Source organism: Cajanus cajan, chromosome 4, assembly GCF_000230855.2.
Source record: "Cajanus cajan strain Asha chromosome 4, NIPB_CcT2T_4, whole genome shotgun sequence".
Lineage (NCBI taxonomy): Eukaryota > Viridiplantae > Streptophyta > Magnoliopsida > Fabales > Fabaceae > Cajanus > Cajanus cajan.
In genome coordinates, this window is record NC_138520.1 from 12,434,483 (window position 1) to 12,461,325 (window position 26,843).

At 34.7% G+C, this 26,843-nt stretch overlaps 3 protein-coding genes across 3 annotated transcripts; all 3 read right to left on the minus strand.

Moving 5' to 3' along the window:
• Positions 1–305: 305 nt before the first annotated feature.
• Positions 306–8,795, minus strand: LOC145957169 (uncharacterized). The gene is made up of 4 exons (XM_083073385.1): positions 7,599–8,795; positions 5,658–6,829; positions 468–582; positions 306–374 (listed from the first exon to the last, which is right to left on the minus strand). Exons 1-4 carry the CDS (start codon positions 8,793–8,795, stop codon positions 306–308), a joined length of 2,553 nt encoding a protein of 850 aa, XP_082929511.1.
• An 84-nt stretch (positions 8,796–8,879) lies between these two features.
• LOC145957170 (uncharacterized) lies at positions 8,880–9,311 on the minus strand. The gene has a single exon (XM_083073386.1). The coding sequence runs from the start codon at positions 9,309–9,311 to the stop codon at positions 8,880–8,882; it is 432 nt and encodes a 143-aa protein (XP_082929512.1).
• A 3,345-nt stretch (positions 9,312–12,656) lies between these two features.
• On the minus strand, positions 12,657–16,135 carry LOC145957023 (uncharacterized). The gene is made up of 3 exons (XM_083073260.1): positions 14,976–16,135; positions 14,812–14,902; positions 12,657–14,667 (listed from the first exon to the last, which is right to left on the minus strand). The coding sequence occupies exons 1-3, from the start codon at positions 15,209–15,211 to the stop codon at positions 14,635–14,637; spliced, it is 360 nt and encodes a 119-aa protein (XP_082929386.1). The 5' UTR covers positions 15,212–16,135; the 3' UTR covers positions 12,657–14,634.
• Positions 16,136–26,843: the final 10,708 nt, after the last annotated feature.

Genomic DNA, 26,843 nt, shown 5'->3' on the forward strand with positions numbered 1-26,843 from the left:
ACTAATCTAATTGTCGAAAGTAACTAAATCTTATCTAATTAATTAAAAATAACCTAACTGAATAAGAAAACAGAATGAAGAAATCATTCTATCTCTAATACCCCCTCTCAAGATGGGCATGTATATTATGCAGACCCAACTTGGAAACAGAAAACTTGAAGGAATTAGGATAATAAGAGATTTTGTGAACACATCAGCCAATTGATTTGTAAAAGGAACGTGAAGCAATGTAACAAGGCCTTCTTGAATTTGTTGTCTAATGAGGTAACAATCAGCCTCTATATGCTTGATTCTTTCATGAAATGTTAGTTTTTGGCAATTTGAATTGCTGATTGACTATCATAGAATGCAAAATAAGGAACTGGAACAGAAATCTGCAGATCATTAAACAAGTATTAGAGCCATTGTAGTTCACAAGTCAGTGAAGCCAGGGCCCTATACTCAGCCTTAGAAGAAGACCTAGAAACGGTAGACTGTTTCTTTGACTTCCAAGTAACTGATGATTTTCCCAAAAGAGACACAATTAACGGATCTTCTGGTTGTGGCACAAGTTGCCCAATCAGAATTTGAGAAAGCCTATATCTTAATAGGAATATTGGATGGATAAAAGAGACCAGAACTAGGTGCATTCTTCAAGTACTTAAGAATTCTCATAGCTTGCTGCATATGCGGTTCTCTTGGGCAGGAAACAAATTGACTGAGCTATTGAACAGCAAAGCCAATGTCAGGCCTAGTATTGGTCAGATATAGTACTCTGCCAATAACTCTTCTGAATGGAGAAGGATATGAAATTATAGTACCTTGATCAACAAGAAGCTTGACACAAGGATTTTGTTAAGTCTCAATTATGCTTCTTTTTGGACAAGACTTATTCAACAATTCCACTCATCCTTTGCACCATTGCAAGATAATTGTTCTCTTTTTTAATCATTTTTTGTGCAGATATAGCTAACCCAGAATGTAGCTAACAATACCTTAATACACCTCATTTTTGTGTAGGTATTGAGCTAGAGAATTGAGGATAGAAGATCCTTTGGATTGGAAATCTAAGAAACTAAGGAGCAGAGAAGAGTGACTGCACCGGGCGCCACATTACCCGCGTCGGGCGTGATCGAGACAGAGAGTACCTGAAACTCTCTCGAAGACATTGCGCCGGGCGCAAAAGGAATTGCGTCGGGCGCAAAAGGAATTGCGCCGGGCATGTACTGAGGCAGGAAGTGCTTAACTTCCCTGGAAGGCCTACGCCGGGCGCGTAACCCTAATCTGACTCCCCAAGCTCGTATTTGAAGACATTTTCGGGGGTTTCTCTCCTCATTAATTCACACATTGGGCGCGTTTTAGGAGTTGTGGAAGGGATTCCAGGAGCTTGGAGTCGTTCGTGTGTGGGTCTTTCCTTCGGTTCTTCATTTCTCTCTTCATCTCTATTTTGTATTTACCCTCATTATTTTGAGTGGTTCTACCCATTTTTTGTGATCTAGGTTGAATCTTCATAGACTTGACCACGCCGGGCACGACATAGCCACGCCCAGCGCGCCTAGAGCCAATTGGCCTCTGACAAGACCCACGCCGGGCGCAATTTCTATTGCACCTGGCTCATCATTCAAAAGAGCCCCTGGAACGACCAAGCCCGGCGCATTTATTGGGGAGCTGGGCGCATTAACAGCTAGAGGCTCCAGGGGTTGGCAAGCCCGGCGCGCTCATGAATGCGCTCGGTGCCACACCAGATTAGGGTAACCTTTGGGCTTCTATTGATATGGCGCCCGGCGTGGGGTATTGCACGCCCGGCGCGCCCCTTCAGATGCCTTAACCTCTCAACTTCCTCTCCCACGTTCCCACTCTCATTTTTTTCAACTTCTCAACTCCCTCTCATCTCCCACTCACTCTCAAAACGCCCACTCTTCCTCAAACCACCGTTTCTCTACCTCCACTCCTCTCATTCTCACGTCCCTCACGCCCCACTCTCTTCTTCCAACCCCTCATCTCTCATTCTCCCTCGCTCACTCTACTCTCTCAAATCCCTCTCCAATCTCAACTCCCTTATTCTCTCACGCGACAACCTCCGTCAGGACTTCCAAGGCACCACCCTAGAGTCCACTTCCTTCAACAACTCTCAACTCAAGTAGGATTTCAAAACTCAATATTTTTTTCTTTTCATTTTTACCCTATTTTTCGTTCATTTTGGTTTCTGGGTCTCCTTGAGGGTTTCTGTTAACCCACATTGGGGTTTAGGGCTAAAATGCCTTAACAAAATGCAACCCCTGGGTGCAGTCACGCCAGGCGCGAAGAATCACGCATGGCACAAATGTGATTTGAAATTTCAGGTTGAAAATAAGCCGGGCACGAGCCTACTGTTAAAGCTTCGAAACGGCCCGTTCCAATTCCAGAACGGCCCGTTCCAATTCCAGAACGGCCCGTTTTGAACTTAAGAACGACCGTTCTGATCTTGGAACAGCCCGTTCTGGGCCAATTTTCAAAAAGTTTACTTGCGCCCGGCGTAATTCCTTATTACGCCCGGCGCAATTGGTTCCAGAGAATCCTCTCTACTCTTTGCGCCCGGCGCAATTATGTTTTGCACCCGGCGCATTTGCTTCCAGAGAGCTATTTACTCTCTCCGCGCCAGGCGTACATGTTTCACGCCCGGCGCAGAACACCTCTGGAACTCAATTTTTTGTTTTGTGTTTTTCTTAGTTTATTTTAGCCTATTTTTATGGTTCTGTTGTATTGTCACTCTGTCAGTATGGTCTAAGGATATTCTCCATTTTTGCTATATTTGATTGGTCATCACTGTGTATAATTTTTGTGCTCACCATGTTCTTTCATGATTACACTCTGCAACCACTTCTGGTTACCAGGACTTTCAGGCATATACTAGTTGGCCTGGGGACCAGGCTCCTAAGTTTGGGGGAGTGGAGCTGCTGATGCTGATGGAGTTAATGATGGTGGAGCAGCTGCTGATGATGATGACCAGACTCCATAGATGGAAGCAGATGGAGCTTACCTTAGTTTACCTCTGTTTATTGCAATTTATTTTTCTGTCTTTTATTTTCAGTATTTTAACTGTTTTTATATCTAGTTTCTTTTTGGTGATTACTCTGTTGGTTCTTTTTGTGAATATTCTGCTTTAGCACGATTTTTAATCTCGTTGATACTTGTTTTGCTTGTGGTCGATTCTGGATTGTGGTTTGCTTGATGTTTAGGGTGTGTGTACTTTAGAAATTTTTAAGTCACGTTAGAGCTTTAGTCCATGATTAGTTGCATACGGGTTTTAATGTTGATCATAGAACTGAGCTGAGTTTGATAATTTGTGGATGCATAGCCGGGTGAGGTTTGAGCCTAAACACTGATGAGTGAACTACGCTTAAGTTGGATGATAGACTTTGCTTGAGTTTCCCTGGTGGTTTGCTTATGTTGTGCACTTATATGATCAAGGCATTCATATTTCCTTATTTTGCTAACCTTCTAAGCCAAAAAGTCATCTCCATTTTTCACTTGACCCATAGTTTCCTAAGCCTAAACACCACACCTTCCAATTATTCCAAACCGTGAAAAATTAACCATAACCTCTGCTTTGGTTAAGAAAGCAAATTGATGACATCAAACAAGTTTGGGGGAGTTGAAGAATGAGGAATTTGGGAAGAAGAAAGTATGTGGTCAGCCATTCAAAATTATATTAAAAAAAAAGCAAAACAAAAGCAAAAATATTAAGTTGCAAGAGTGTAAATATGCATCACATAAAGGCTAATGGCTTGGATCTGGTAAAGGGCATGTGCCAAAATGTTGTATTGGGGTATGGAGAGGGACATCATTGTAAAATCTCAATTGTTCTCTTAAGCTATAGCACCTTCAATCCTTGAAAAACCATAAAATAGCTATTGCTTGACCCAGATTGCCCTAATAAAGACCTTGTGATGAGTGCCTGCATTTGTTTTACCACTGGTTTTTGGAAACGAAGAGCAAAGTTGAATCATGTGGCGTGAGTAGTAGACTAGAGAGTAACACTCACCCTGATACACTAGTGTGCATAGAGAGAAACACTTTCCTAGTGAGGATGCATTCATAGATAGTCATTAACTTCTCTCAGCTCTTTGATCTCTTTTGAAACCTTTGTTTGCACCTTGTCATGTTCCATTGCAATAATTGTGACTGGAAGTTCATCTGAGGTTCATGCTTGCGAAAGAAAAATACAAGTGAACTATGATATAGAATTTGACACACATGCATTACTTGTTATCTGCTAGATTAATTACCTGTTGCTTGAGGACAAGCAAGGTTCTAAGTTTGGGGGAGTTGTTAAGTCTCAATGATGCTTCTTTTTGGACAAGACTTATTCAACAATTCCACTCATCCTTTGCACCATTGCAAGATAATTGTTCTCTTTTTGATTCATTTTTTGTGCAGATATAGCTAACCCAGAATGTAGCTAACAATACCTTAATACACCTCATTTTTGTGCAGGTATTAAGCTAGAGAATTGAGGATAGAAGATCCTTTGGATTGGAAATCTAAGAAGCTAAGGAGCAGAGAAGAGTGACTGCGCCGGGTGCCACATTACCCGCGCCGGGCGTGATCGAGACAGAGAGTACCTGAAACTCTCTAGAAGACATTGCGCCGGGCGCAAAAGGAATTGCGCCGGGCATGTACTAAGGCAGGAAGTGCTTAACTTCCCTGGAAGGCTTGCGCCGGGCGCGAAGACTTATGCATCGGGCGCGTAACCCTAATCTGACTCCCCAAACTCGTATTTGAAGACATTTTCGGGGGTTTCTCTCCTCATTCACACATTGGGCGCATTTTAGGAGCTGTGGAAGGGATTCCCGGAGCTTGGAGTCGTTCGTGTGTGGGTCTTTCCTTCGGTTCTTCATTTCTCTCTTCATCTCTATTTTGTATTTACCCTCATTATTTTGAGTGGTTCTACCCATTTTTTGTGGGGTTAGATGTAACCAACGTACTCTATTGTAATCCTTACGTTTTAATGATATATATATATATATATATATATATATATATATATATGTTGTTCATTCATTGTTGTGTATGTTTCTATTCTTAATGCTTGTTTTGGATTGATTCTCCTTGCATGATATAGGTTCCATTGGGTATTGAAAAATAACCATTGAAACTAGCTCTGAAACAAATGCCTAGTGGGAAATGTATCTAGGAATAGAGCTTGGCCCATTAGTAGTCTTAAATCCTAGCCCGTAATGCGGGTGTAGATATTGGGTACTCAAGGAATTGATATTCAAATATCCACACCTAGGCTCTTGCTCTAAGGGATTAGGTTTGAGTAAACTTATGGGTTGACTAAGCAATGTATGTAACAAGAGATTAAGGATTCATTAGTTTGACGTTTGGTGAAATCTGACCCCACAATCTCACACAAACCATAATACCATTTCTACCCTTTTCCACACTAAAACCAATATTTTATAGTTTTAACATTCCAGTAGTCATGCTCTTCAATTCACATTCATATGACAAACTACAAATTGAAATTATTCTTTAGTCACAGATAGTCAATAAATGCTTATGTTACCTTCTAATCCCTGTGGATACGATAATTTTACTACTTGAACGGCCGGTATACTTGCTGTGTTTGAGACCGTTGATAGAATTAAACTGATTTACAATTATAACAAAAGTGTTTCAACGAAAATCTCAACAGATTTGCAGGAGTAGAAGAAGGCTTGCAGCCAAGCATTCCTGATTCAGAAAGTAATTCCAAGCAATATTTTCTTTGATTTAAAATCAGACCTGTCTTGGATCGAGCAATTTCAAGACCTAAGAAATATTTGAGAGGACCAAGATCTTTAATATGAAATTTGGAATGAAGATGGTTTTTCACAGACTGGATTTCAAAAAAACTATTGTCACTAAGGACAATATCATCAACATAAACCAATAAAACTGTGATCATTGAACCTTGAGTCTTGACAAAAAGAGAATTGTCTGCAAAGCTTTGCTTATAACCCAAGAAGAGAAGTTCGGAAGTTAATTTCTGGTTCCAATTACGGCTTGCCTGCTTCAAGCCATATAGAGACTTTTGAAGTTTACAAACAAGCTTTGGATGAGGAAGAGAAAGACCAGGAGGTGGTTTCATGTAGACTTCTTCATGCAAGTCCCCATGAATAAATGCATTGTCAACATCCAATTGATGTAAGAACCAATTGTTAGCAGTAGCAACAACCAAAAGAACTCTAACTGTAGTGAGTTTCACAACTGGTGAGAAAGTTTCAAAGTAATCAACCCCATCTGTTTGAGTGAAGCCCTTGGCCCCTAGTCTGGCTTTAAATCTTTCAATTGAGCCATCTGTTTTGTATTTGATTCTGTAAACCCATTTGTAGCCAACTAATTTCTTGCCAGGAGGAAGATGAGTCAGGGTCCAAGTATGTTTTTTGTCCAAAGCAATAAGTTCAGATGCCATAGCCTGCTGCCAACAGTCACTTTGAATTGCTTCTTTGAATGACATAGGTTCAACTTGTGCAGAAATGTTGTGACAAAAAGAAACATGATCAAGTGAGCATTTATCATAAGAAAGGAATAAATGCATAGGATAAGGAGTAGAATGAGATTGAGATGCAAAGGCTGCACCACAATAGTATTGATGCAAGTATCGAGGCCTGTATTTAACTCTGAGAGATACTCTATTAGGAGGAATAACAATTTGAGTATTTTGATTATCATTAGAAACAATAGAATCATTAACAACATTAGAACCATTATCATTAATTGCAACAGTTGTGGCAGGTGAAATTGGCAAAGTAGGTGGGAAATCAAAAGGAATGATGTCAGTTGTAGAATGTGTATGATCAATAGGAAGTTGAGAAGTATCTGACTGTGAAGTATGATAAGGAAATATGTTCTCATGAAATACAAAATTTTTGGAAGTAAAAATGGACTTAGAATGTAAGTCATACAAAATATAACCTTTAGTTCCAGGTTTATAACCAAGAAAAATACATTTTAGACTTTTAGGAGCAAGTTTGGTTCTGCCTGAAGTGAGTGAACTAGCATATGATAGACATCCAAACACTTTAAGGGTGGATAAATCAGGTTTAATTAAGTGAACTAGTTCATAAGGAGATTTATGATTGAGAAAAGGGGTAGGCAATCTGTTAATAATATAAACAACAAGTTTGAGAGCATGAGAGCAAAAATTATTAGGAACTTTAGCTTGAAACAACAAGGCTCTACAAACATTGAGAAGGTGTTGATGTTTCCTTTCAACAATGCCATTTTGTCTCAACACAAGAAGTTTCGTGAAAAATGCCTTTTGCATTAAAGAAATCATTTATGAAGAACTCTTTTCCATTGTCAGAATGTAATTTTTTTAGTTTGCATGAAAACTGGTTTTCAGTTAGTATAATGAAGTTTGGAAGAATGGTTTTGACATCACTTTTGTTTTTAAGAAGAAGAATCCAAGTGAATCTGTTATAATCATCAACTATTGTTAAAAAATATTTGTAACCTTCAATAGAAGTGATAGCAATGGGACCCCAAATATCAACATGAATTAATTTTAAAAAGGACGTGGTTCTGTTAGTACTAGTCGAGTAGGGTAATTTCTTTTGTTTAGCAAAAGAGCAGGCATCACAAGCATTCACAGGGTTAAAGGAAATAGCAGAATATTGAGAAGCTAAAACTTGTAGAATTTTATTAGAGGGATGACCCAGTTTCATGTGCCACAAAGTACAAATATTTGTATTATTAACAAGAGCAGTATGTTGTAATGAAGATTGATAAGAAAGAGTACTGGAATCAGATACATTCAAGTTGTTATTTCCTAAGAGATGAAACAGGCCTTGATACTTTTTAGCTACTCTAATCATTTGGAAGGTAGTTATATGCACAATAACACAATGGTTTTTACAGAAAATGACAAGACAATCATTGAAATTAATTAATTTTGGAATAGAAATTAATTGAACAGACAAGTCAGGAACAAAGAGAGTGTTGTGAAGAATAAGATTTCCCAAAACAATTGTGCCAGAAAATTTAGCAGTAACAAATTGTTGATTAGGCAATCGAATTGAGATAGGAGAAATTGGTGTAAGAGTGGTAAAGGTAGATTTAAAGGGGCAAATGTGGCCAGTAGCACCACTATCCAATATCCAAGTAGAAGAGGAAGGTACAAAACCTGATGGATTGATAGTACATTGATGAACACTTGGCTCTAGAAGGGAGGCTTTCTGTGACTGTTGTAGCAAAGCAAGTATGGCTTGATATTGTTCCTTGGAAAAACCAAAAGGAGCACCTGACTTATTTACCTCTAGAATAGAAGAGTCAGAGACGACAAAAGGTTCAGCAGCAGCAATGCTGGCAGAAGGTTTAGAAGGACCAGCATAATTTTTGTTGTTTTTATAACCTGATGGAAGTCCATGTTTAAGCCAGCAATTTTCAGATGTATGATTGGTCCTTTGGCAATGATCACAATACTTGTTATTTTGTCCAGAAGATTTATTGATACGACCTCTTCCTCGAGAATTAGAAAAACCACCACGATTTGGGAAATAGCTATTGTGAGAATTATCTTGAAAATTCACATTGGCAACAGATTCTTGTGAAATATTGGAGAAAGAACCACTGAATTCACGTTCTTGTTGAAGAACTAAGGAGAAGGTTTTCACAAGATTAGGCATGGGTTCCATGAGCATGACTTGGGAACGAACCTGAGAAAAACCATCGTTGAGGTCACGAAGAAACTTGATAACGCAATCATTATCATGTTCTTTTTGAATTTTTGAGATTAAACCACAATTACATGGAGTAGAACACGTACAAACCAGAATAGTACAATACATTGATAGCTCTTTCCACAAAACCTTAAGACGAGTATAATATTGTGACACTGTAGAATCACCTTGCTTGCAATTTTGAAGTTCCTCTTACAAATTAGCAATTCGGAACTTGTCACCATGCGAGAAACGTTCAAGAAGATCAGTCCATATGTCAAAAGCGGTATCCATCCACATAACCGATTGTTTAATCAAAGGCGTCATGGAGCGTGTGAGCCAAGACATCACCATTTTGTTACATCTTTTCCAAGTTTCATGAAGAGGATCAGTTGAAGTTGGACAAGGCAGGGTACCTAGCACAAATTGTTCTTTGTTCTTTGTCTCGAGAGCAACGAACATGTCGTGTTTCCATTGATGATAGTTGTTATCTTCGAGTAGAGGAGTGACGAGAACAAGAGAAGGATTTTCTGCTGGATGAAGAAACAAAGGATTTGCTGGATTTACAAGGTGATCTGAGAGACTGTTAGGGTTTGCGTTGGTCAGATTTGTATTTGTGGGGTTTGTATTTTCACTGTTCGCCATGAGAAATCAAAGAAAGATTGTAAAGTGCAATCAAGGAGAAACAACAAGAACAATGGAGAGAATTTCAAGTTTGCAGAAAAGAAGCAAGCTTTTAGAGAATGCAATGGCGGAAGACTAGCGATGATACCATGTGAGTGTTAAACAACAGAGAAAGAAAAAGATTTATAAATATCAATAATTATATTGATTGACGTAAATGATACAAGGCTAAGAGTCTTATATATACAACTTAAGAAACTGATTGTATCAAGAAAAGAAAAACATAATAACAAACTAATCTAATTGTTAAAAGTAACTAAATCTTAGTTAATTAATTAAAAATAACCTAACTGAATAAGAAAACATAATGAAGAAATCATTCTATCACTAATACTTTTGATATTGTAGTTGTCGTTAACTCGATGAATTTTTGCATACGGTAAAAATTAAACATAGATTCTGTCATATAGATGATCTCACTAACGCGTGAATATCTAGTGTTTAACTATTAAGTCTATTATACTAACCTATTCGGTTAAACAAGAATAAAATAATTTATAATTAAAAACTTTTGGTACTCCAAAATATTTTTAATTGTGAAGAATATAATAATGAAAAATATGAAGAGAATTTCACAAATTAATTTAAATATAGAAAATCAGAATTCAGACCAAATTCAAATTAATAAAGAAAAACAACAAAGCACATACAGAGGAGGTGGGAATATCAATACAATAGGATAGGAATATAAGCACCCACGTTTCAACTTCGTTAGATGGGCCTATGAGCCCATCAGTTCAAATGGGCCTTCCTGTAACAGACTTTAATTCGTAGGCTGATGATATATACACCTCCTATCATTTATAAATACACCTCCAATCTCTTTTTTTTTTTTAAAAAAATCCTAAAATATCTTTTTAATTAAATTTTTATTTTTAAAATTATTTTATTCACCCCCTTCTTTTATCATTCTTCTTCTTCTTTCTTCTTCTTTTTCTTATTCTCCTTTTTTATCACTCTAGTCATTTTTTGATGATTTTATTCTTTTTCGTTTTTCATTCTTGATTTTTCTTCTTTTACAATCAACATAATCATATTTTATCTTTCTATCTTTTAAATTCTATTTTTCACTTTCCACTCTATTCTTTCTTAAACCTTAATTTTTCATTCAATCATCATTATCCTCTACATTCAATACAAGGTACAAAATTAATATATTAAATTACATTTCATATTTACAATTTTTTTTAAACTTATTTAACATTACTTATGCACAACAGGTTCGATCGCAGACGCTGGTGGTGGATGAAGAGATAAAGAAACTGGTAAGTTAAATATGTCATGCGCTTATAAAATAAGTTTTTTAGCATTCCGGAAAGTACTTTCCGGAATAGTAAAATTATTGTTCATATAATTCCGGAAAGAGCTTTCCGTAACAGTAACTTTAATATTATGGAAAGTACTTTCCACAATGTAAAATAAGTTTTTTAGCATTCAGGAAAGTACTTTTCGGAATAGTAAAATTATTGTTCATATAATTCTGGAAAGATCTTTCCGTAATAGTAACTTTAATATTATGGAAAGTACTTTCCAGAATGTAAAATAAGTTTTTTAGCATTCCGGAAAGTACTTTCCAGAATAGTAAAATTATTGTTCATATAATTTCAGAAAGAACTTTCCGTAATAGTAACTTTAATATTATGGAAAGTACTTTCCGGAATGTAAAATAAGTTTTTTAGCATTCCGGAAAGTACTTTCCGGAATAGTAAAAGGTTCGTGATATATGCACCTCCTTTTTTCTATAAGTACACCTCTTTTTTTAAAAAAAATAATAAATTTTAAAATATTCTTAATTTTTTTATTTTAAATTTTACATCCATAATATTTAATTTAGTACTTTTTTTCACATACTTTCATCTTTTTTTTAATTTTTACATGCACCCCCCTATCTTTCTTTCACTACACCTATTTTGGTAGCATGTGAAAACTAAAAGAGAAAAAAAAAAGTGTGTGAAAAAGGGTACTTACCAGAGTCAAATCCTTCACCGGCAAAGAGCCTTTCTTATGCTAGTTATGGTGGGGCTAGTCCTTTTTTTCTATTCAAAATGACTGTAAAAGTATATTCATATTACTCTTAGTGACATTGAGCGGAAAGAGACTTTGGGAAGAAGAGGGGTGTGGGGTGTGGGGGTGCGGGGAAGGCGGGTGCGGAGAAGAGAGGTGTAAATTTAGGAATTTAAATTTTTTTTAAAAGGGTAATTTAGACATTTTATATATTTTTTTTAAAAATGGGGGTGTATTTATACAAGAGTGGAGGTGTGTTTAACATCAACCTAATTCGTATTCTTCCACTTTGTCATTATACTTCACAAACTGTTATGTAAAGCCACATAAATATCGATTCCCACTTCAGAAAGATTAAAAAATTCATACAAATTAATTTTCAGCATGCTTTGACGTTATAAAAAAAACACACGGTGATTTTCTTGAATAAGCTTCTAACTAGAGAAATATACGATAAATATATTACACTTCAATGCAAAACTTATTTTTATAAAATCCAAAACATCTTTATTATAAATTAACTCATTATAAACAACATATTTTACAAATATATTGTAATTAAATCTATTTTCCATAGTTCGAGATGGATTTTTCCATCTCTAATAAAATTTTGATTTTGGTTTATATAAACATGAACATTTAAAGACAAAATTAAAAATAGAATTATTAACTTGACGTGTAAGGACAATTATGCGTCTAAATATATAATTTGACTTTTATTTATACTAAATTGACTTGTTAGAAATACATTTAGAGACAATATTTGTCTATAAATTGTAAAATTTGATTTTCGTCTTTAATATGTAATGTTTGCCTCTCTACTTCCATATATGTTAGGGATGGAATTATTTTTGTCTCTAATTTTCGTTAATAATAATTCATCTTTTTCTAATGGTAGTATGACGATACAAAATAAAAGAATTCATTCCAATGCTGGTAACAATTATTTATATGCACTATAAAAGTATATCTATTAAAATAATAATACTGTAAACAATTTGAATAGCTATAAACTTTACATTAAAAATTACTGTAGAGGATTAAATATTTTTTTTATCTCTCTAAAATTTTTTAAGTTTAGTTTTAGTTTTTCAAAAGAATTTGTATTATTTTAGTCTCTCTAATATGAAACTATAGCTCTTTTAGTCCTAAAAGTGATTTAGATAAAGTTTTATAATTATTTTGGGTCATTAAATCATCTTGAAGACTAAAATTGATATATTTTTAAATTATAGAGATCAAAATAGTTTAAATTCTTTTTTAAAGGAATTAAAATTGAATTAAATTTTTTTTAAAGAGACTGAAAACATAGTTTCTCCTACTATAAATTACTTGAATTTAAATTTATGTACATAACGATTAGTCTTGAAAAGAACCTCCACTAACATATGTAGTAGACAAATATATCAAATTATAAAATAAAAAAAAATTATTAAACAGAATTAGTGAACAAAATCAGTAATAGAAGTTTGATAAATTGAAAAAGACTTTTTTTTCTTTTCTTATTTTACGATTTTTATATTTTTATATGAAAATATTTTTATATTGGATCAACCAACGTATGATTACTAAGAGCACCTAACCTAGCCAAGGCATCAACACTAAATTAAATTTCCTTCCTGAAACGTATGTTGTACTCGAATATTCCGGTTTAATTACATCATATGTTGAATCTGGTTAGCATAATGATGTTGTATATGAACACCATTTCCACCACTTGCATGGAATCATAAAAGCACAAAACTTACCTAAAATCTGTGTCTCAACCAAGCTTTATGCAATAGAAAAGAGTCATTAACCTCTACATGCATAATTGTGGATCTTCCATACAATATCTTGCATTTTTATTATTATTTTTACATAAACCCTAAATATCTATACAATGTCTTGCATTTTTTTTTTATTGACATTTTTTTATATGTTTTTCTTCATGAGTTGTTTTTTATATGTACCACCTTTAAGTTCTTCACTCATTTATAAATTTGGTCACCAATTAAGAATTTAGAACTACTTCATTTTCTTAACACATTAAATGTTTTCTTCATTCTACTCCACAAATAATTACGATTAAAAAATCTTTGATGCCTAAGATAAATTATTTTCCTTACATGTTGCAATTGATTGTGACATTTGTCTTTTTCACATATAGGACAAACTTTGTGTCCTTTAGCATTATAGACACTCAAGGTTGACACACTAGTACACAAAGGGTCTTTTACGTCGCGTATTTTGAGTCTTTTACGTCGGAAAAGGTTCCGACGTTAATACGGGAGACGTCAATTTACGTCGCCTCTGAAAGACGACGTAAATTTACGTCGGGGATTCTCTCAGACCGACGTAAAAAGGGACAAAAAACATGCCACAATTTTACGTCGGACATGGCCCGACGTAAATTTACGTCGAACAACGCCATGTCCGACGTAAATTGTGGGAGTTTTTTTTTTAAAACGTTTATAAATTTTTGATATACCCAACACCTGCATATAAATATAGTCCAGAATACCAAATCTAAATCAGGCAGTCCAGAATAGAAATTCAAATTATATTTCAAAATTGAATGACAAAAAAAAATAATATATAAATCTTAAAAAACATAAATTATGACAATGTAAATCCTATTATCCTAAAAAAGCTATAAAACATATGTTTGTCAATGCTATCTAACTAACTAAACTAACTAACTATCAAACTATAAACATAATATCTAACTAACTAAACTTAGAAAAAAAAGTTGCCCATTGTTCTCTTATCTTGAGCAACTCATCTTCGGGCAATGGAGATGGATCTTGAAAGACCTGAAACATTAATTTAAGTGTCATTAATATGCAATGTTAATTATCCTAAAGGTAAATATAGTTAAATAAATTTTGATATGAATTACCTGCGCCCAAGAATCAATAATACCCGCAGAAACTATGGCTCTCATCCAATACATGATGTAATAGCCACATTCAAACGAGTCTTGTTGCTTATTACACTAAAATGAGAAACAAATAACTATTATTTCCAAAGTCAATAAATTTAAATATTATTGACTGTATGAATTAATTTGCTAACCTTAGGGTATATGAAATGCAATGACTTTGATGATCTGGCTCTTCCACTTAAAATATTAGCTCTAGACACGATTCTAATTAATTGAAATAAAAACAATGTTAGCCAATATATATAATTATAGTTTTAAAACATAATGAAAAAATTTAGTTACCCTTGTAATTGACATTTAATTTCGTGGCTTGGTTTTCGATGTAGTGAACAAAACCACACCACGGTGTATTCCTTAGGAATGATTACCATTAACTGCCAATGGGACCTACATTGTATGACAAGCAAATTAGTTATAAAATTACCATGATTAAAAAACCAATTAAAAAACTAACCCGTCAATGTATGGAGCCATGTATATATCTCTTTTTGAGTCACTCATCCATGTTTGCATATATTGCTGGATCTGGACCTGAGTGTTTCCTGATTTTTGGATTGATTGAGGCTCAATAAATCCATATACTTCTGCTTGTGCTTGCTCCACACTCAATTTGTCCATGTACCTAATACAAATAATTATTATAAGTTAAATGTAATTATTGTAAATTTAGACTGATAAAAGAAAATATGACTTACATGGCCCACAGTTGTATGATAGATATATTTAACATGGAGTTTCCCCCAACAATCTCTAATGCATCAGGCAGAGATATGTATAGTGGAACATCAAAGCTATCAACTCCAAAAACTCTAATGTCCCACTGCAATTGAATTGGCTTCTTCTTTAATCGTGGTAATATGATTAGAAGCTTAGATATGGGATCACCCTCAGCTTCTGCGATATTAGCATCATCAACATGAGGTTCTCTCATGACCTCCTTACCACGATTGATAAAATACTAAAGAAATAATCAAAATTAGTTAAACAATAATAGAATTATAAGAATATAAAAGAGCAACAATATAATTACCTTTGTCCGTGCTGAAAGCGGCATGACCAAACGTTTTGGCCAAGCTAAGAATGTGCCGGTTGCTTGCCCCACTAGTTGAACCTCTGTATTGGGCAAAGGCACTGGAGCAGCAGCATCTTGAACTTGGTCAACCACAACCTGTGTCCAGTCTGGCTGTAGAGGGACACCATGGATGGTTGAGCCACCCTCAAATACTCGGCCAATAGCTACTAACCGTGGGGGGTCATCCTCAACATATAACTCACACTGGTTTGGTACATCAGTGAGTCTGATCCGGTGAGGGATTTGGAGCATCACAACTCCCTTTAGTGCTGACTTGAACACCATCATGAGCAACTGCAGTCTGTTGCTGAGAACGAGCCAAAAGTTCAAACTTCTGTTCAAACTCTTTTTGAATATTCTTCAATCTCTCTTCAAACTGACTCTCCAATCTCTGCTCCATTCTCTGCATAACCTCTTGACTGCAAGAGTCAATAGTGCTCCTCGATGATCAGGAACCAAAGAAATCTCGGTGGCTCCAAGAACCACCAACACCACGCACACGGCCTCCGTGCTCTAGCCTTCCTATGGCCGTTGTGAGGATATCATTCCGACCATCGGAAACAAATGAGCCCTGGGTGCTCTGCTCAACTAAACCCTCCTACAACATATTAACAATAAGTATACCCTAAACTACACTTATGAATTAAATGAGTTGAAATGAAGAGTCTTAGTTTGTATATTTTTACTTACTATTTTATCAGCAACGACCCTTGCAGACTCAGAAGTCATTTGCCCATCTGATTTTGTCAGGGCTGCTATCCACATCTCATGGCAGGGAGGTGACTCCACACGGTCAGCAGACTCAACCCTTGCTGCCTCTGCCCTAGCCTTCTTCATTTCCTTTTTTTTTCTTTCATATCCCCCTCTTGACAATAGATGGGGTGCATCATTCTTGGCCTGTCGTTCTTGGGCAGCTATTCTTTTAGCCTGCAATAATACAAATAAGAAAATGAGATTAATTAAAATATACCTTAAGTATTTGTGTCAATGTAAGAGTTATCAATAACTAACCTGCCACGAAGGGTCCAATCGAGTGGCATGAATTTGCATCCACTCCTCATCAATGATCTGGTACTTTAGACAGGGAGTCTCATTTTGTCGCTCTCCAAATACATACTCCCGTGTCAAGAAAGTCTTGAAGTCTCTCCACCTGGTGGCCAGGGCAAATAACATCTTCCTCCTCATGACCTCAGTATTGGGAATGTCAAAATTTTTCTATGAAAATAACAACAATTAATAAATAATGTATTTAAGTTATATGATATTCAAGGGATGTGAAAGTATATACCTGAATATCCTGCCACATGAGGTTCTTGTCAACCTCTTGAACGTCATCCCATGATGGAATGATAATAGAAACATGTCGTCGAGCTAGGACTCCCAAATAGCTTTTAAACTTGGCAGCATTTGGGCCTGATGCCTTGCCAGAACGAGGATCCACCTCAACCGGTGTCCTCTCCTTGGCAATGTGCCCAGCTGTCAACCTAGACAATCGGGTGACAGATCTATCTTCCCTCCTTCCACTGCCAGACCCAGAATCCTCCATAATCCTGAAAAAATTAAACTCTCATTATTAAAACAATGAATTAACTGAATAGACAAATAAAATAAAAAAACATAATAACAATATAGCAACATAATAACTAATAAAAAAACAAATAATACACAAACAGAAACCTATTAGGTTGGAATTTTTTTCCATATTCCTTCATCATGATCACTTCGAATAGCATGTATTTCGTCCACTTCATGGTCCGCAGTAGGACCAAATGATCTGCTTGAGAAAGACGGTGTCTCATGCATATCTAGAGACTCATCTTCGTGAGTTCCATGCATGGTTCTTCCTTCGAGGACCACTGACCATTTCTCATTACATGGATCCCTGACATAAAAAACTTGTCTTGCTTGATATGCCATAATAAAAGGTTCATCCTTATAGCCGACCTTATTCAAATCAACCAAAGTAAATCCTAAATCATCTGTCCGCACACCCGTATTGCCATCAACCCATTTACACTTGAACACAGGCACTCTAAACATAACATAATCAATTTTCCATATGTCTTCTATGACTCCGAAATAACTCATGGATGCTGTAATGGGATTTTTATCTTTTGAACTAGCAAAGTGCACAGCCTCAACCTGAATTGTAACCCCACTATTTTGTACTCTACTTTTGTCATCTTCTGTCTTTGTATAGAAACAATATTTGTTAATGTCATACCTACCAAATGTAATGACATCGTTGTTAGGCCCACGCGCGAGTCTCAAAAGTGTATCAGAAGCATTAACCTCACCATAAACCTTTTTCTTAAACCAAGCTAAGAAACTCTTGTTATGTTCATTCAATACCCATTTCTCATTCATCCGGGGGTGTGCTATCTTGATTTCATCTATGTGTTCAGATATGTAAGGAATTACTTCATCAGTGTTGTTCAATATGTACAAATGTGCTTGGTCAACTTCTGTTCGACTCACAGTTCTAATCTTTAAACTTTGAGTACCCTTACCAAATTGTTTCCCATCATGTCGAGTCTTGGGAATTCCTATTGGTTCTGATTTCGACATGTACCCTGAACAAAACTCAATGGCTTCTTCTGCAATGTATCTCTCCACAATAGAGGCTTCTGGGCGGTATTGATTCTTGACATATCCTTTTAAGATCTTCATGTATCTCTCAACAGGGTACATCCATCTAAGATAAACTGGGCCACACAATCGAATCTCCCTAACCAAATGAACTATCAAATGCACCATGATATCAAAAAATGAAGGTGGAAAATACATTTCCAATTGACACAAGATTGTGATTCCTTCATTTTCTAACTCATCTAACTTTACAGGGTCAATTACTTTGTTGCAAATGGCATTGAAGAATAAACACAATCGAGTAATAGCAACTCTAACAGAAGATGGTAAAATGTTACGAATAGCCACAAGAAAAAGTTGTTGCATTAACACATGACAATCGTGAAACCCTAAACCAATCAACTTCAAATCTTGCATAGACACCAGACTCTTAACATTTGAGGAGTACCCTTGTGAAACTTTCACACTGCTTAAGCACTCACAAAAACTTTTTTTTCTTTCTTTGATAGAGTATGACAAGCTGGAGGCAAGTAAGTGCGTCTTCCAATAGACAGAGGATGTAACTCAGAACGTATACCCATGTCCACCAAATCTTGTCATGCTTTCACTCCATCTTTAGTCTTTCCTTTGATGTTTAACAATGTCCCAATTACACTATCACAAACATTTTTCTCCACATGCATCACATCTATACAGTGTCTAAAATCTAGCTTGCACCAGTAAGAAAGATTAAAGAATATTGATCGTTTCTTCCAGATATTTCTCTCAGTTGACTTCTTTTGCGTCTTTCCGAACACAATGTTAATGTTCTTCACCCGTTGATATACTTCTTCACCATTGCGCGGTGTCGAGGCAATTTCATCCTCCTGACATCCATTGAATGCTTTCTTCAATCTATGGTATGGATGACTACGAACAGGAAACTTACGATGCCTAGTGTACGCAGTCTTTTGCCCATGTTTCAATTGGGTATAACTTGTGTTTTCTTCACATATAGGACATGCATAATGACCCTTCACACTATACCCACTCAAGTTACCATATGCTGGAAAATCATTTATTGTGCAAAATAACATTGCACGCATGGTAAATTTTTCTTCACGATATGCATCAAAGACCTCCACTCCTGTGTCCCACAACATTTTCAAGTCATCAATCAATGGACTAAGATACACATCAATGTCATTTCCTGGTTGTTGGGGACCTGATATCATCATAGACAACATAATATATTTTCTCTTCATGCATAGCCAAGGAGGCAAATTATAAATGACCAACAAAATTGGCCATGAACTGTGTTTACTACTTAAGTTCCCATAAGGATTCATGCCATCGGTAGCTAAACCAATTCTCAAGTTTCTTGACTCTACACCAAATTCTGGAAATGTTTCATCAATCCTCTTCCATTGCGGAGAATCAGCTGGGTGTCGAAGAAAGTTGTCACATTTTCTACCATTTTCATGCCATGTGAGGTTTTTAGCATCCTTTTTAATGACAAACAATCTTTTAAACCTAGGTATTATTGACAAATACCATAAGACCTTAGCAGGGGGACCCTCTATTTCTTCCTCACCACTACTTCCATCAGTTTTCTTTTTGAACCGCGATAATCCACATGTGGGAAACACTTTCAGTGTAGCAAAATCATTTGTATACAATATGCAATCATTAGGGCACGCGTGTATCTTCTTATACTCCAAACCCATTGGACATAGTATCTTTTTTGCCTCATAGTTGCGATTAGGTAACGTGTTATCTTCTGGAAGCATCTCCTTCAATAACTCCAACAATTTTGTGAAACTTTTATCAGTCCAACCATTTCTTGCTTTTAAACTAAACAATTTTAAAGTTGCTGATAATCTTGTAAACATACTGCATCCTAGGTACAATGGTTGCTCAAAATCAGACTTTAAGGTATCATACACATGTGCTCTTTCAAAATTTTCTTCACCAACATCACGTATCATCTCTTCTAAGTTATCGTCCATCCCTTCAAAATTTTCAGTTGTTGACACTGTTGGAATGTCTAATATTTCTCCGTGCCATGTCCATACTGTATAACTCTTCACAATACCATATATAAACAGGTGATCACGTATTTCTCCAACTTCTTGTCGTATCTGATTCAAACATCGAACACATGGACAATAATATGCCCCTTTGATGGGTTTCCCATTTTCTCTTGCAAATTGTAAGAACTCTTCAACTCCATTTTTGTACTCTTGACTAATGCGACTTGCATTCATCCAACTTCGATTCATTATCTATATATTAACACAAATTAACTGTTGACTCAGTTATTCATAATTTTTCTAACCTAAACTACAAACCTAAAAAATCGATAATAATTTCGGATAAAATCCATAAATATTTCTACTAATACGATGGTAAACTAAAGGTCAATCCTAAAAAAGTCAATATTTAATGCATCTGGAACATCCCGTACTGAAATCAGAACGGGCTGTTCCAGATCAACAATTTACAAAGCCAACAATTTAAGGAGAATAGGTCATTCTGCAAGGAGAACGGCCCGTTCCAGAGGAACAAATAGCAAAAAAAAACAAAAAAATTACATGGACAACAAACTAACCTCAAACGACCAACGTGCAGACACTTAGAAACTTGGATACGTTGAATGTAGCAATAAACGTAGTGGGAGACTCAGAAATTCAGAGAAAATCAGAGATATGTTGGGGATTTCGTATAAACTATGAACGCGGGAATGGAAAATGATAAGTTGGGGAATATAGTGGAATTTTTACGTCGGATTATGTTGCTCAAACGTAAATTTACGTCGGCCTAGGGGGGGTCCGATGTAAATTTACGTCGGACTAAGGGGGGCCCAACGTAAATTTACGTCGAACTATATTACTGCGACGTTAATTCCATAATTTACGTCGGACTAGGGGGGGTCCGACGTAAATTAGTCTCCACTTATTTACGAAACTGCCACCGCGTTTTTACAACGTCGATGTTTGTGGTTTGCGACGTAAATTGGGTGACGTAAATATCCTTTTTTGCACTAGTGACATATGCAAGAAAAGTCGTTGATTGTGTAAAATAATATGACACACATCTTAAGGTCTCTCCATAAAACTCGTCAAACACACCAATATCTTTCTCCCACAACATCCCCAAGTCTTCAACCAAGAGGCTTAAATAAACATCAATATTGTTTTCACTCTTAGGCTACTTTAGAAACATGGAGATGTAGAACATTTGAAGAAGCCTTGAAGTATAAGCTAAAGTGAATGATCATTTTTATGGCCATTTTTGAGAGGTTTTGGCCCTTGTAGAGAAGTTGAGGACTATTGAGCAATTGGAGAGTGGCAACCATATTGTGATGAATCATAAAGATGGATCTTTTAGATCCAAGAAATGAAACCATCTAAAAAAGCCATATGGTAGACCTCAACAACATCATGGAGGGGTTCAATTACTCAATATGACTCTATGGCAGTGAAAGTAAACAACTAAGGTGTCAAGTTCTTTAGATGTGGAGGACCTCACTATGTGGGGCAATGTTCTCACAAATACTTTTGTTTGCTTTAAGTGTCAAAAGTATTGTTTGAAGGCTCATAAAGCAACTTAAGAGCACATGTCGATAGTAGAAATTTGATCAAAGATGTCTAACACCCAACAGTCACTAAGAGGAAGATACGCTAGAGCACATCGAGACAATGTTGTCGTAGCAGGTTTCACCCCATACACTTAACAATCAAGACTAAGGCTCTCGAACCCCATTGTCTCTAGGGTTTGGATCTCCAAAACCACTAAGGGACCTTCCATGATAGCGTAACTCACACCAATATTTTGTAATAAAACCATTTTATGCACATGGTGCATGTCACAAAATAATGACTCCATGCAAGATACACACACATATCATTTGTTACACATTCACAATATTCATAATTTCACTATATCACTTGCTAGGAAGACATGCCCAGACTTCTTAAATGGCTAAGCCATTAACTTATACTTTAGAAAACATTAATGTCATAAGAATCTCAATGTAATTGTCATCACAATACTTTTAATATCATATATTAGTTCCTTAAGCGTAGATAACTCAAGACAACATTAGAAACCCACTAACTTGACTCATCTTGTAAAATTACACAACATTCACATTCAAGGAGTCACGCCCAACGTCACCCTCACAAAAAGTAACCTTTTTCTCTTTAGAGGTTTCTCACCTAATGTGGCTAGACTCATGCTTGGCATAATAGCCACAGAAAGCTCCTTAAAGCTTTCATGCCTAGTGTGGCAACCTATACGCTTAGTTCCTAAGCCACAAAGAGCAATCCATGCCCTCTAAATCTTTCACGCCAAACATGGCCTCGTTGGTGTTCGAGACCATCGAGGTAGAGAGCATCACTACTCTCATGGATCATGGCAATCAAAACCACGATCCCCATGCCCAATGCAATAGTTATTTTGTATTATTTACAAAAATTGCAAAAATTGCACAACTTGAGGGTTTTCTCACTTCTATTCCTCTCCAATTGATCGATTCACGAATTAAAGCCTAATATGCCTATTTTGTTCAATTAATTATTCAATTACCAAGCCAATTTCTCAAATAACAATTCAATTACTTATAATGCACATGGTAGGGTGGATTTAAAAGGGATTGTCAAGGAGAGGAATGGATTAAGAGGTATATTCAAAAAGTATCTATGCTTATGAGAGAGGATTGATGAATATTTGAGTGGAGCATATGGTGGGTTCCATGGGTAAAAAATTTGCCCTCTGAAATAAAGGGATTGTCACGAAATTGAGTAGAAAAGACAAAAATAATCTTTGTTGTATTATATGCGCCCATGATTGAAGAAACAAAGATCTCTCCCGTAGATAATACATTATGGTAATAGGTAATGCGTTACCAAAAGACAAGTTCCCCTCTGTGAGTAATGCATTATGCTAATGGGTAATGCATTATACATGAAAATCACCATATTCAAATATGGTAGAATGGATAATACATTATGGTTATGCATCATGCTCATATACATAGAAACAAATGTGAATAAAGAAAGAAGGTAAAATGGTAATTTCATATATAATTTATTTTTACATAAAAAAATAACTACATAAAAACAATTTTAAAATACTAACTTTACCTTATTTCTCGTCTAATTCCACTTTACCAATCAACTATAATTTTCATTCCATTTTCTACATATTTCCTATCAAATCAATTCTTACATATCCTCTTACTTTCCTTTCAATTCTTCCCTAACCCTCTCCCCCCCATGCAAAAAGCAAAGCATTAATCTCTACTCCTTCTATATAAAATTAGGGGTTCTCATAGTACCCTAAAAGCTCTCAAAGGGATTCAATTCAACATCTACACAACTAAATTTAGCAATATAATGTACAATTAGCAGTAACCATCAATAATATAATTTAGATAGACAAGTATCTCCTAGAATGCAAGAATCAATGGGGCTCTTGAGGTCTTCTTCAAAACAAAGAATAAGCAAACTAAATTTGGGCCAATCATGCTATCCAATATTTACCCCATACTCATGAGCGATACAAAATACTCCTTCTTACTAAGATAAAAGTCTAACATCAAAAAGGGATCCTTGGGGGTGGTTTTTTCCTTCAGCCTCAAGGTTTTCTCTGTGTGTTTCTGACATTCAGAGTGAAAGTTGAGAAGTGTAAGAGTAAAATGAATATTGAAGACTGACCCTTTAATTAAAACTTATTAACCAAGCCATCATGCTTTGGTTAAAGAGACTAACCCAAGGTCAAACATTTTTTTTCCTTTAATAAAATATATACAACCCAATTATAAAACATATCACATAATTACTAATTTCAAAACCTATTCTCATATTAATAAAATTCATTTATATTTTTTTTCAAAGGAATAAGTTGTTATTTTATTTAATTTTATGAAAACTTGAGGAAATACAAAAGATACAGAGGAGGTGGGTGCAATGAGGACAATGAACACGAATGAACATTTGTGGGATCTTTGGTGACTTTTAAAATACTTTCTATGTTAGGTGTAGTTTCATTTGTGATAGAAAACTCTTTCGATATTGGGTGTCATTTCACCTATCTTGGAAAGGTTGGGGTCGATATAAAGTTGACTCACCCCAAAACATTCTATGTCAAGTGTCGTGTCACTTGTTAAATAAAAAAAATCTTGTGTTAAGACAAAAGATGATCCCTTAAGTTTTAATGATGAAAGCCAAAAGATTTTCTTTAAACAAATTCAACGTTCTTCAAAGATATATCATCTTAGACGAAATGTGAAAGATATATATCATTTGTAAGATGAAGAAAATCAGACGAAGTATACAGTTTGTCTTAGGACATTAAATTGAATACTTCCAAATGAGACTAAGATTAAATTCCATCTAATGCGTTATTCCTTAACAGATCAAACAAGAAAGATACTTCAGAACTCTCAAATTAAGTTTATTAAAGAAGAAAAAGACAAGATTTTCATAAGAAGCAAAAAACAAAATTTTGGATATCACGAAAATGGTTCTACAAAAGACTGTTCTACCACTACAAGAAAAATGTCAATTTTCGACGGCAATTTCCGACGGAAACAAGTAAATTTTTGACAGAATTTGGTATTTTTAACAGATTTTCGACGGATTTAAATCCGTCGGAAAAAGTGTTGTTGGAAAAAAAATCCGTCGAAAATACCAATTTTCGTCAGAAATTTTTGACAGAATTTTCGTCGGAAATGTCCCCAAGAATTTTATGATGGAAATTTATGTGAAGAATTTTCAAAAACTACTTAGGTTTGAGCCAGAAATGACTTATTTAAAGAATACTTGTATCTTTTAAAAGATAGTAAAACTCAATCTGGTTGGATTGAGAACTAGATGTAGTCTCTATGTTTGAGATGAGCCGATATAAAAGATCTGTGCTCCTTTGTCTATTGCGTTCCAATACTTTGTTTGTCAAAGTTTTTACTACTTCACTACATTTCAAAAAGTGCGAGTTTTTTTATATGCACTATTTAACCCCGACCCTTCTAGTGTGTATCTTTTCTCCAATATTACTTAATATAGAAATAGTTTTCTATCATGGGTGAATTAACACTTGATATAAAAACTGTGATCATATTTACAAATTTGTCAACACATCACTTTCTATGTCAGATGGATTGTACCGAAATAAAATCTTGTTGTAAAATGTTCTAAAACAATATCATGAGGGACTAGGTTCAAATGTTGGTAATCAAAAGACTTTGTAATTTTTTTTTTTTTTTGCATAAATGCATATTTTATATGTTAATTTATATTTGCCTTATCAATAAACTAAAATTTCACTACAAGAAAAATCAAGATTATCTACGGAAAAATCCGTAGATAAACATAAAATTCCGTAGATAAATGTCAATTATCTACGGATTATCTACGGAAAAAAATCCGTAGATAAAATGGTCGTAGATAACGTTATCTACGGAATTTTCCGTAGATAACGTTATCTACGGAACATTATCTACGGAATTTTAATTTTAATAAATTTATTAATGTAATAACTCTCATATTTGGCCTCTCAAGGATGCTATTTCATTACACTTCACTTTTCAACATGTTTTGTTCTTATTGCACATTTTCTGGGAAACTTCCCAGAAGGTCACCCATCCCTATACTACTCCAGGTCAAGCACGCTTAACTGTGGAGTTCTTATGAGATAGGCTACAGAAGAGCTAATGCATGTTATCAGTATAAGTAGTACAAATTAATTCATTTAAGTACAATCTCATACTTATACTATTTTTGGATCTCTCTCATTTTGGTATGTTCTGACCGCTATAAAAATATAAAAATATATATAATAATTATATTACCAATAATAATAATAATTATATTATATTTAATTAATATTTACTTATAAATATACATACTTGTATAATTAACAATCTACTTATCTATGGAAATTTCCGTAGATAAGTTACCTACGGATTTTTCCGTAGATAACTTATCTAATAACAATATTAAAAATATTTATTTTAAAATACTATAATGAATTAACTAAATTTTAAAATATATTTTAATGAAAAATATATTTTTTGGTCGATACGGTGACTAAAAGTATTATAATAAATAATTAAATTGAAAAAAAAATTAAATCTTATAATGATTATTTTTTTAATGATGCTAAAGTAAATATTTTAATTATTTTACAATAAATTAAAATGAAACGATAATAAAATATGTTAATTGATATTTCAAATAAAATATTATATCTACGAAATTTATTTACTAAATTATCTACGGAAAAATCCGTAGATAAGTTATCTACGGAAAAATTCGTAGATAAGTTATCTACGGATTTTTCCATAGATAAGTTATCTACGGAAATTTCCGTAGATAACTTATCTACGGAAATTTCCGTAGATAATTCCGTAGATAACTTATCTAATAACAATTTAAAAATATTTATTTTAAAATACTATAATGAATTAACTAAATTTTAAAATATATTTTAATCAAAAATATATTTTTTGGTCAATATGGTGACTAAAAGTATTATAATAAATAATTAAATTTAAAAAAAAATTAAATCTTATAATGATTATTTTTTTAATGATGCTAAAGTAAATATTTTAATTATTTTACAATAAATTAAAATGAAACGATAATAAAATATGTTAATTGATATTTCAAATAAAATATTATATCTACGAAATTTATTTACTAAATTATCTACGGAAAAATCCGTAGATAAGTTAGCTACGGAAAAATCCGTAGATAAGTTATCTACGGATTTTTCCGTAGATAAGTTATCTACGGATTTTTCCGTAGATAAGTTATCTACGGAAATTTCCGTAGATAACTTATCTACGGAAATTTCCGTAGATAACTTACCTACGAATTTTTCCGTAGATAACTTATCTAATAACAATTTTAAAAATATT